This window comes from Vigna unguiculata, chromosome 3, assembly GCF_004118075.2.
Source record: "Vigna unguiculata cultivar IT97K-499-35 chromosome 3, ASM411807v1, whole genome shotgun sequence".
NCBI lineage: Eukaryota > Viridiplantae > Streptophyta > Magnoliopsida > Fabales > Fabaceae > Vigna > Vigna unguiculata.
In genome coordinates this window covers 3,584,875-3,596,831 of record NC_040281.1, presented here as the reverse complement: position 1 = coordinate 3,596,831, position 11,957 = coordinate 3,584,875, and the positions used below count along the sequence as shown (strand labels likewise).

General features: G+C 35.4%; 2 protein-coding genes across 5 annotated transcripts; one reads left to right on the top strand and one right to left on the bottom strand.

The window, feature by feature from the left end:
• Positions 1-1,786: 1,786 nt before the first annotated feature.
• LOC114175679 lies at positions 1,787-6,718 on the top strand. 2 transcript variants are annotated; one of them, XM_028060461.1, is made up of 3 exons: positions 1,787-2,315; positions 3,121-4,951; positions 5,800-6,718. In XM_028060461.1, the coding sequence occupies exons 2-3, from the start codon at positions 3,137-3,139 to the stop codon at positions 6,124-6,126; spliced, it is 2,142 nt and encodes a 713-aa protein (XP_027916262.1). In that variant the 5' UTR covers positions 1,787-2,315; positions 3,121-3,136; the 3' UTR covers positions 6,127-6,718. The 2 variants fall into 2 exon arrangements, with proteins under 2 accessions (XP_027916262.1, XP_027916263.1); XM_028060462.1 differs by lacking the exon at positions 1,787-2,315 and adding an exon at positions 2,695-2,977.
• A 650-nt stretch (positions 6,719-7,368) lies between these two features.
• LOC114179568 (probable S-adenosylmethionine carrier 2, chloroplastic) lies at positions 7,369-11,604 on the bottom strand. Of its 3 annotated transcripts, none has more exons than XM_028065956.1 (9): positions 11,500-11,603; positions 9,965-11,166; positions 9,706-9,824; positions 9,192-9,316; positions 8,800-8,899; positions 8,384-8,449; positions 8,209-8,292; positions 7,854-7,939; positions 7,369-7,706 (listed from the first exon to the last, which is right to left on the bottom strand). In XM_028065956.1, exons 2-9 carry the CDS (start codon positions 11,088-11,090, stop codon positions 7,571-7,573), a joined length of 1,842 nt encoding a protein of 613 aa, XP_027921757.1. In that variant the 5' UTR covers positions 11,091-11,166; positions 11,500-11,603; the 3' UTR covers positions 7,369-7,570. The 3 variants fall into 3 exon arrangements, 2 of the variants coding, with proteins under 2 accessions (XP_027921757.1, XP_027921756.1); XM_028065955.1 differs by having other exon boundaries at positions 11,264-11,602; XR_003603483.1 differs by having other exon boundaries at positions 8,209-8,288; positions 9,965-11,604.
• Positions 11,605-11,957: the final 353 nt, after the last annotated feature.

Below are 11,957 nucleotides of genomic sequence, written 5' to 3'. Positions count from 1 at the left end.
TATTTCACTATTTTCATTATTACTTTCACAATTAATAATTTTATTATCGTATCTTCATTTTTCAATTAAATATCTCTACCGCGTAATGATATATTTGTATCCATATCTCTTTTTACGGTTTCAAAATCATTTAATTAATTTTTATAATTTTTTTTTAAAAAAGTGATATTATCGAATATTTAATATCAAAAAAAATATTCAATGTTTAATATTTTAGAAAGAAATAATAATTATACAAATTTTGAATCAAAGTACCAACTAAAAATTAAAAATAAAATAAAATAATTATATGAAATATTATACAATTATCATTACTAGTTACAATTTTATTATTATCATTAATATTTATCTTTTTCTCACATTCAAATCATGCTTTTATGTTCTTTATTGTCTTACTATATGGTAACCATCAAATACATTATTAAAAAACACCATTAAAATTCAGAATTGTAAAACATATCATAACAGCTTAAAAAAATAAAAAAAAAATGTACTATATAAATATAGAAATAGTGAACTCTACTTTTTTTAACATAAGGTCATTTTATGTAAGGATGATCCCTTTACATTTTTTTTCTTCTGATTTTTAAATTTAACACACTCTTTTTTTTTTCTTAAGTAAAAGATACTCTTTCCTTCATTAAAGTGTATAAAGTAATTTTTTTATTTACCTTTTTTTTATTGATAATGTTAAATACCAATCCTTAAAAAAATCATGCTACACTCAACATTCTTACAAAAGACTTATTGTAAATCCGCAAGCAAAATTAGGAAAGTGTTGTCTAATCTGTTCCAAGAAAGGGCTCAAAGTATAGTTTTTGAGAATTTTCATGAAGTGTTTGCTCTCGTTCAATTTTAATAAAAAATGAATTTCCTCGCGACAACATGAGATCCGAATGGTAAAAAAGCATGAAAAAAAAATAAAAATCCAAGATTCCGTGAGTTTGATGTGAGTCATTGAATTTGATTCTTCCCCGCCAAATCCAATCACATGCAAAGACCCTTCCTTTGTCTTTGACCACCTCCCACCCCTATGCCATAAATAATAATTAAATAAAGTTTTTCCCTTTGTCCTTATTCATCTCACTCCAATTTACACTTCTACCCTTACACTATGTCATAATTACTATTGATGTGAGATTTTTATTTATTTTTGCACATGTCTGATATTGTAATTATATTTGGTATGATAAATTTTTTTGTAGAAGATGTGAAAAGCAACACAATCACACAGAAAATCTTCATATAATATATTTACTACAAAACACTTTAATCTGAGATTTGCCCAAACATCTTTCAACTCCTCTACTCATGAAATTACTTGCCTTGCCCGATAGGGAAATAACAAGAAGGGTGTTATTGGCAATAAATTCAGCATAGCAAAACTGCAGATCTGATTCTCCTGAATTCGACAAAATCGATTATTGGTGTTTATTGTGCAATATCTTACTATTTATTATCATTGTAAATGCATGATACACTCAATAAATTATTAGACAATTGCGGGATTCCGTTCTTGATAAGTTAATGTTATGTCTACCTGCCATTCCCGAAAACATAAGATAATGTTATGTTTCAGAAAATAACCTCAAAGTGTCACTGTTACTGTTGTAAGACTACTGCATGAAATTCCAATGCGACCCTTCACTTTGTGCACTGAATACTAAAGCCAAAGTTTGTTCCTCGATGGTCTCATTTGTCATCTCACGAGGTCACTCTCGATTCTTTCTCGGGTTGCTCGCTTGCTTTGCTTAGATCACTTGTCCAGTGGGACACAAACAATATTAAAATACTAAACAAATCCAAAAAATAAAACCAGCTTGTTATGATGGTGCTTCAAGAGCATGGCTTTGTTTTAGTAGGGTCATCATGTGCATTAGCGTTGTGGTAGGAAGTAACCATAGTATGCAGTAGCTTGGTGTGGTTTCTCTCTCTTTGTTTCTTATTTATCTTGAATCTGTGTGAGAGAGAAAGAGAGTTCAGTGCTTCTCTGTCTTGCAAGTGTAGCTTCCGTTACTGTTTCTAACCAAGCTTTTTGGCACCATTTGTGATGTTTTACTGCTCCTTCTGGTGATTGGACTGGCCTTGTCTCTGGTTTCTACAACCCACTTGTGCCTTTTGTGGATACCAATTTTGATTCACAAACACAAAACAACACAATGGCCCGGGACTATTGACTCTTTAATCAAATGGGTTGGTTTAATGAGTTGTTCTACTGCACCCTTTATGCTCAAGTTTTGAGATTTATGATTCTGCATTGAAGCTGCTTCGTGGGTTCTCCTTTTCTTCAGTTTACTTCTCCAAGATCTACTCCAGTATGCCCTTTTCCCCCTTTTTTGTTTATTTAAAAAAAAAAATCCCATCTTTCTTTGCGTTTCTCCTTGTTTTGGTTTGGTATCATAATCATTGTGTACTTTATTATTGTTTTTAATCAAGTTTTGTGCAACACTCATCTTTGTCACTTTACTCACATTTGGGTGTTATGGAGATCATACAGTGTTCTTTCCAGCTTTTTCCTTTTCCTTTTTCAATTATTTGGCTCCCAACAGATCACAAGGCGTTTCTTTTTCGGTGCTTGGAATCAACATTGTTCTTTTTGATTATACTTCTTTTTTATAATCTAACTAGAACCAATTATTTTCTAGGGCACTGTTGAGACGTGGCCTTTACAATAATGGTTGTTTGCAAGGTCACTATTGTCATTGCAAAATAGCATGTCTTGTAAGAATGTAGAAAAGTGTTCTACAGTGTTTGGACTGTTTGATACCGCTTCTTAATTGCAATCAACAATTTGCTTTATGCAATATCACTTCCTGCATCAATTGTTATTTTTCATCTTCTGAATTGAAATTTTTGGAGCTGAACCCTCTGTTGATTATTATAGCCGACGTTTTTGTTGTAATTTATATGCACTCCTCAATGGATGCTATGGCCTTTTTCTTAATTCCCTCAATGAAAGATCTCCCTTGTATTCCGGGTAATTGTAGAAATCAGATTTAAATTTTGTTCGATGATAGTTTCCATGCTGCATTTTTGTTAACTTTGTAAAGTGGAGTTGGTTCTGTTTGAGTGTGTTGCATTGCACAAACTAATGTTTTTTTTTTCTTGATGGTATTGCAGGTCTTTGGATTCATCAATGGGACAAGAGTTGGAGCTGGATCTTGATGACAAGTCTTCAGTGGGTCTGAGTCCAAATACTGTTCTTCCATCTCAGCAATACTGTGTGAATGTGAAGAAGATATCAAAGAAAGGGAAACCCACTGGAAAAGATGAATTTTTTACTCTCAAGGAGGGCTTTGCTGAGATCAAATTTGCTCGCTTCCGCAGTTCTTCGTGTAAGAATCATCTCTCTAAACCTCATGGATTGGAAGGTAATATAGAAACCAGGCGCACTTCCATGTATCAGAGTTCAGAAGAACTGAAAAGCAGAAAGAAAATGGGCACCATGATAGAGGGAAGGAAAAAGATAGAAATTTCAAGGAGAAGTGACGCCTCCTTCACAGGTAGCATTGTTGATTCGTTGTGTGGTTCAGATGATGAAGGTTCTGGGGTTAGATCTCCAAATAGTTTTATTGAAATTTGTATAAATTCAGATGTTAAGAATAAAAACTCCACAGCACGAGGGAGAGATTCTACAAATTTGAAGCCCAGAAGTGATAAAGTTGCTGATTCTGTAATCAATGGCAATTGTTCTGTTGAAAAGGACACAGTCCACTCGCTTCAAAAGTCATTCTCGGCTAAGGTAGAAGTCTCTCACTTGCCATCTCCATTGGGAAGTGATTGCTCATCAAGCGCAAGTCCAAAAGTCCAATTCATCCATAGCAGGAGAAGGTTGAATCATTTCACAAAGTCAAAATCACTGAGAAGTACAGTGAGTCAGGCACCGGAGAGTATCAAATCAAATGAGAAAGCAAACATTGCAGCAAGAAATAGGACTTATCAGAAATCATTGTTAAATGACTTGTCCAAAACAGGAAAGCATTCTGATATCATTTCTGAGTTTATCAACAGAGAAATCCAGTATTCAGGTATAGCTTCTTCACCAGTTCACCTGCATGGCAATCTCAAGTTGGAAAATAAACATGGAGTGCCCTTTTTTGAGTTCAAGGTGAAGTGCCCTGAAGATGTTTATGTGGCCAAGACATGGAGAACAGGTAATGCTTTCAACTGGGTGTATACCTTTCATTCCATTGATAATAGAAAGAAGAGCAATGCTACTGGGTTGGGATACCATGATTTTGACAAAGATTCCTCAACAGTTGCACAGATGCTAGTTTCATGTAATTTATGTTCTGAACTAGAAGGCAAAGTGTTTGACAACTCTATGGTGACAGAATTTGTATTATATGATTTTACACACTCAAGACAAAGCGTTTCGCGTGAGAAGTCTTTCAGTGAACCAGATGCTTCTAACACTTTGAAAGCTTCCAATGTTGGATGGAAGGAAGAAGCTATGGGGTTGGATGAGAATCGTGCAGTTAAGAACAAACCTCAAGACAAATCTCCACTGAGCAATGTTGAATTTGATGATTTAAGTTCTTTTCCTTGCTCACCCACAGAATGCCATTCAAACCTTGAAATTGGTGCCATTGTCTTACAAATTCCGTTTTCCAAGAGAGAAAGCTTGAAGTACAAAAGAGGGGACATAATGAGTGGTAAAGAACATTCCAACATAAGAGATCTATCTGCCGAAATAGATAGAAAGAGTCTTCATCACAGCAAAATCCAGGAACAGGTGAAGGTGGTAATACCAACTGGTAATCATGGTTTGCCAAATGCTGAAAGCAAGGGACCCTCATCATTACTTGATCGACTGCGACATGGTGGAGGCTGTGACTGTGGTGGCTGGGACATGGCCTGTCCCCTTATTCTTTTAGGCAATCCTAGTATTCAATTTTCTGAGGACTGCCCACTTTTTGAAGAACATCAACCGTTGGAACTTTTTGTTCAGGTACAAGTTGAGTTTCACACTCTTGTTTCTTTGAAGAGACTTAAAAATTGAAAACATGAAATAGTAAAGGGAGACTTGTTGCTTGAGGATCTCAAGTCCTACCTAATAAGGAAGACTGGTGCTTTTTTACATTTCAGTTCCCAGAATGGATTCCACTTTCTTGTGTAGCTATTCATTGCACCAATTAGTTAGAAGATGGTGATTGGTTGTGTTCCAGATATCTACCAAATCCTAATGCAATAACTTTTCTGGCTGAATTTGAAAGAGTTCAGAAATGGCCAACACTATTTCATTGACAATAAATGGTCAAGGAAATAGTCTTCATAACATTCCATTGAGACATTTAATCAACCTCTTCTTAGAGAGGGGTTGCACCTACTTTTCAAATATGCTGATCAAATCGCATGAACACGCCCTTCTGCAAATAGTCTCTATTCATTATTTTTAGAGATTTTAGCTTTTATTTTTTCAACCTGGTGGCGTAAGCCTTGTCCATGGTTGTACTTTGTCTTTCTTATACTTTCTGTACAATTTTTCCACCCAAAAAAAATATACTTACTTCAGATAAGTTAACACAAACAATCCAGTGCACAGTGTAGTGTCACAGTGTAGCAACCATTTGATATAAAGATAGAATGCATAAATGCAAGGGGTATACAGGAAAACAATTAATCGTAGGATTGAACAATGAATTAATTCCATGGGACATGCATCTATATAATGGATTTTTTATTAACACTTTCTTATTACAGCTTTCTCTGCTTTCTTTTTAGTGTGACAGTTTTAACTTTCTTTGTTACGAGATTGTTATTGTTTTTCTGATACATATCTGACCTTTTGGTGCACAGGGAGCAAAAGGAAGCAGTCCTACCTTCAGCATGACAAGAATTGAAGAGGGGCATTATGCTGTTGATTTTCATGCACAGTTATCTGCTTTACAAGCATTCTCAATCTGTGTTGCCATTTTGCATGGAACTTCGGCCTCCGGCGGTGGAGGGCATGAAAACAACCAACAGTCATCTCAATGCAGTTCACTGAAAATGCTTCTTGAGGAGGATGCAGATTTTTTTTTCAAATCAGTCACAACTGAGAAGAAGACTGGTTGCAAGAATCCAAAAGTAGTTCCTCGATCCTATGTGCTGAACCCACCCTTTTCTCCTATTGCACGCGTATAAAGAGTAGACCTGACCAACCCTGCTGTAGTGATTATGTGGAAAACACATTTGTAGTGTGTTTGATTACATGTTACTGACATGGTTTCTGATACCATGTTTCCAAACACACGACTATATCTTGTCTTTGTACCAGGTTTAAGCCATTGCTGGTTGGGAAAGCACATTGGAAGTGTGTAGAGGATGTTAGTGAGGATGTTTGCATCAATGTGAAGCTTTTTTAACTAGGCACAATGCCTGCTGCAGAATCTGTTTAATACTGAGAGAAAGTGCAATGGGGATGATGACACATTAGAGGTGTCAAAATCATTCTTTTTAATAAGTTGTTTTGTTCCGGTGAAGTAGGATAGAAACCAAAAATTGTTCATATTGTGTGGGATAGTTAGAATGGGGGAATACTTTACACTCAGTAGGAGATAGCATAGCAATCCTTTCTCTTTTTTTCTTTGTATCTATTTTGATAAGACTTAGAAATTTATATAAATGGTGGGAAGTGGATTGGAATAATTTCAAGACTTGTTGGCCTCTCTTCTTTGAGTATGAACCTATGAGGAAGCACTCAACTAGTAATGATACTTGCTACTTTGGTAGGCAATAAGCCTTGCAAATCTATTTAAATAAATAGTTATTTTTTAATACTTTTTTCTTTGTATTATGAGTGTTTCACATTATTTTTGCTGGTGAGTTAAAAATTTATCTTCTAAAAATGTCAAAGTTCTTCTTTTTACTGTTCTCTGTTTAACTGATTATCCCTTATAATGCGTCTATGTTTATCTAACTTTTCAAATTGAATTTCAACATTTTTTTAAAAAATTAATTATTAAAAATGTAGGATGACTCCCTTTAAGCTATGTTCCCAATCTTCTTAAGCATGTTAAGCCCCTGAAATAAGTGCACTGAAAAAAAGGGGAAAGATTATGCTCTTTATTCCAGCACCCTCATATCTTTCTGCCTTCTGTAAGTGTAGGAAAGATATAATTTGTTTAGGTAGAAAATATTTTAGATTTCATTTTGGATTATATAATATATTATATATTTTCAGATTATATAATTTGAAATATATTTTTAAATTATGCAGTCCAAAATACATTTTTAGATTAGGAAATGCGTTGGATATTGTGTAACAGAAAGATTTATAGGTGTGTCATGACAGATAAGCTCCTTTAAAGTTAAAGCAGTTTTCCTTGAAGAATACTAAAATCGATCACATATTCAAGAAAACACATTCTACATGACTGGTTTGTGTTTGAGATTGAAAAGTGGAAACACATTTTGCAAATTCTTCATATGTAAGATGATGCTACAGAAGAATTTCAAATTATTCTTCAAATATACAGTTTATGAAACAGCTTTACTAGTTGTGGCACAATTAAACAGACTTTTTTTACACTAACTAGTTACCAAGAATACAAACTATCAAAATTTGGGGAAGCCACCCTCCTATTAGTTACTTCGTAGGTTCTTCTCTCTCAACATCCCTTCCATGTGATACTTCCAGAGAAAATGCCCTCTTGAAAAATTCATATGAAGCAAAAAACAGTGATCCTTGCGTCATGTACATAATCAACCTTGGAATCAACCCCCTGATGACAGCCATAGGAAACACAAACAAAAAATGTCATGGTGCAATTTGCATTTGAACACAGATCCCAGGAGGGTAAATAATCAGTGGCTCCTATGAAGATATTTTCTTCTGAACTAAATGACAGTGGCAAGACACAAGAAATTACCTGTACAAGCCCTTCAAACCTTCAACCTTACTAATTTCGTAGAGGGCGTGGAGCACACTATCGTATTGGTTTGAAGATCCAGGAACCTGTAGTGCACTCACTTTCATCAGAATCATGAATTAACAGTATAATGATATTCGTGGACCAAGAAAAAAGAATAACACATTATACTTTTTAAAATCAAATTTGAAAAATAACAAATTGAAATTATATTACAATTAAGGATAGCATGATAAACAATATCAACCTAGAGTTAATAAAGGTTGCTTCAGAAGCTAATTAGATCGTTGTACCAGATTCTACTTCAGCAGTAACAAAAAGAATTTATACAATTTAGGGTTTGCTTATAACAAACCTGTGTCTGTAATCTAGTCTTGATCACATCAAAAGGAGTTGTGAATAAAGCAGCAGTAGATCCAGCTAATCCTCCACATACTAACTACAGAAATTCATAAAATCACCCTAGTCACATTCATCAGTGAGGCAAATAAATGATGGTTATGAGCAAGGAACAAATGTTATTAACTCACAGTTTGTAATGTGTAGGGTTGAACACTTGATGGCATCACTTCCTTCAAACTTTCATATGTGTAAAACTACACTTGGTCACAGGAAACAGCAATAAATAAACCATGGTTTCTAAAGAACTTGGAAAACCAATCATAAAAGACTAAGTAATATTAGCGGAAGGGATTTGAGAAGAAAACGTCAATAATCACAACAGCCTCGAAGAAAGAAATGAAAATCCTCATGGGAATGGTGAATCTTTTGTAGCAGGGTCAAAGTTGAGAGTCAAGAAGGAAATTAATGAATATTCAGTAAGGGCTTTCGGACATGCGCTACCAAAACCTCATGCAAACAAACTCCTCCTCCGTGGTGGTGATAAAAGACTGTTTGTATCAGCTTCTTGTATAAATGTGCATCAGATATGAAAACACCAACTGACCTTGATAATTGAATGTGGAATATTCCGGCATAGTACAGCTCTCCAACCTGCATATAGGGAGGTAAAACCCCCGTTTCTGATAATTCCAACCAATGCATCCCTGCACAGATATACTCATAAGACCCAGCAAGTAAACTTAATACAATTTACACAGGTCTTAAAGGGAAAAGTTCCAGCTAAAGTTTGAACCCATGAGCCTATGCACAGACATAACAAGCATCTCTCAACAGGACACAAATATTTGAAATGCCCAAATTACACATATAAAGCAGATACTGAAATTTACAATGGAATAGATGCAATTCACAACAAATGCATAAAGACAAGGGGTACTCAAAGCAAGCAGTTCTATGTCAAGAAAGGTGTTGATGTTCCAAAAAACTGAGGCATACCAACAGTTGCGATATTGTGAACGAACTTGCAGCTGCTGCTTTATTCGCTCACTAGGAGTAAAAATGAAAGATGTAGCAATGCTTGCACAACCACCTCCTACACAATGGGCAATAGAATAATACTCCTGCAGAAGATGGTTGAAACCTCATTCATGCCAATAAACATTTAAAATAATAATGACTCGTTGATGTTTAACACTGATAAATTTAAAAAGGGATCACAGGAATCATTTTATTGCTCCACACATTCAATCTTTATTTATAATCAAATGAAAATGAGGAAACAAAAAGGAAATGTGAAAAAAAAAAAATCCTAATTGCAAGTTTCCCTATTTACAAATAACGAATAAGATCTTTTACAACCTTTACAAGTTTAGCTTGCAGTATCTTCCACCTAGATGGTAGCACGTGTAGAAATAAGGGAATCAGGAAAAAGCAAAGCACAAGACAGCAAGGGTAACTTACTTCAAACAACTCCATTTAAATGAGTAGAATATAGAGAAAGATGAGCTACCTTTGGAAGATAAGGAAGCAAAGCTGCTTTGACTGATTCATAGGAGAAGATATAAACTGCAGAAATTGGAGCAGAAGATGCAATATTTGTGGTAATTCCACGATATAGTCCAAGCAAACCTGAAATTAATCCATCATCTGTGTGAAGAAGCCATCTAGTGGGAGATTTAATTCAAGAGGGAAAGTTAATCTAGATGAAATGAGACATATAATAAGCTACACAGATACCAAGAAAGAAGTGATTTCTCTTAAGAACCAACCTCTATCAGAAACAATTGATTTGCCAATGTAAAAGATGGACTGGTGTTCAGCACGGCATGATTGAATAACTGTCTTGATTGTGTCAACAGGATGCAGACAAAGGCTGACACATACACCAGCTAACGCCCCTGAAAAAGCATGTTCTTGCTTGGCTTGGGACTTACGAGGCTTCAGATGGGTTGCAGAGAAAGTCTGAAGCTTAGGTTCATCATTAGTTATATCCAACAATTGCTTTCTTTGAACTTCCAGTGATTCATTGTCATCAATGTCATGTTGGCACTGCTCAGAAGCACTAGTATATAAAGCTAAACTGTTTATGTGACAATCACCCACATCTGCCTCAGCATTGGACAATGATTGACTTTGGTGTGTGATTGAATCATGACTGCACACATCCCTCTCCTCGTTTGCTAATGCAGGGGCGCTTGTATCTAAGGAAATGTCACTGCCAGAAACTGAGGATTTAGTTTCCAGGTTCTCAGGCTGAGGAACATTCATTTGACAATTTAGCATCTCAACAGCATTTCTACCTGCCCACTGATATACATTTCCTGATTTAAATAACATTTCCTCCCTCGCTAGTTTCATTCTTTTACAATCTTTATTTGTTATTTTATCACTAGCCTTTGAAAACCTCTGTAATAAAGAATGGATATACTCCTGACTTTCATTAGGAGATTCAAACACTGATATCTTCTTCGTTACCGTAGGAAAATCCAGTCTTTCCCGCACAATCTTTGCAGCATCCGCGGTAAGAGGATAGAATTTAGTGCCATTTGAAGTATATACCAGGTCATTCTTTCTCTCTCCAATGTTATCCAGAATTTTCTCTCTTGAGAGTCCATTATCATCCTGATTCAAATTTTCTTTTGGGAGTAAAACCGAGAGTGATTTACTTGCAGAATAGCATACCTGACCGATTGCAGAGATGAGCTGAGATGTGCTCAGTATCTGAGGGGACTTTGGTTGAAAACTTCCATACCGTTGCTTATTCTCGTCGTTGGAAAGAGAAGGCGAATAATCTGCACACGAAAGATCCTTCTGAGAGGACGCTCCTCCATGTTGAATCCGCCAATATTTTATGGACTGTTGGTCATTTTTGGGCGATTTATTGCTTTTCGACATATTCCTAAAATCCTTTGTCTACTTCAAGAATCAGATAGCCCAAAAATTACTGGATAGAAAGAGCCTGAGAATGCAACTACAGTAACAATCAACAAACTATGTTAACAGTCAAATGTCAATAACACCATGAATTGCAAACAAGAGTAACTGTCAAGTGTCAATTAAACAAACACCTAAGCTCTTAGTCATACAATCTCTCACTAAATCGAAAGAGCCCAGAAGTATCGTAATTTCAGAACCCATGACTAAAGATTGACTGACGAAGTTCCAATCTTGAACCTTCCGCACTTGTTTTTTCTTGGGAATTTTAGAACAAGAACCTCGTTGGTCAAGCTTATGAGTTATGCTTATAATACACACATGGAACACGAGAGAGAATTTGAAGAACACTAAACAGCAGTCTTTTCACCTGTTTTTTTTTTTTTTTTCTCATTTGTGTGAGGAGATAGAAATGAAGAGAATGCCACCCGAATCAACAGTGAACATCGATTGATCCACGGGTGGGTAAAAAAGCCAATCTCATCTACTTTTCTCCATTACTGCATTTAAAATCCACTTTGGTTAGATATCCGATCTATTAAAAATCAATTTTTTAATCTGATTTCAAAAATGAAAATTTTTAATTTTTAATTTAAATTTTTAATCTACATTTTTAGTTTAGCCGAACAGAAGATAGATATCAGTCGACCTACGACTGATCGGGTTAGGTCGAATGTCAAAGATAGGTCAGATCAAGTTAAGACAAATATCAAAATCAGACGAGATAGGTTGAAGGAAGAGACTCATTAATTTGACAATCGAGATGGGCCAGGACGAAGATCGAAACAGATCAGGTTGAAGGTCAAGACGGATTGAGACAAGCTGGAG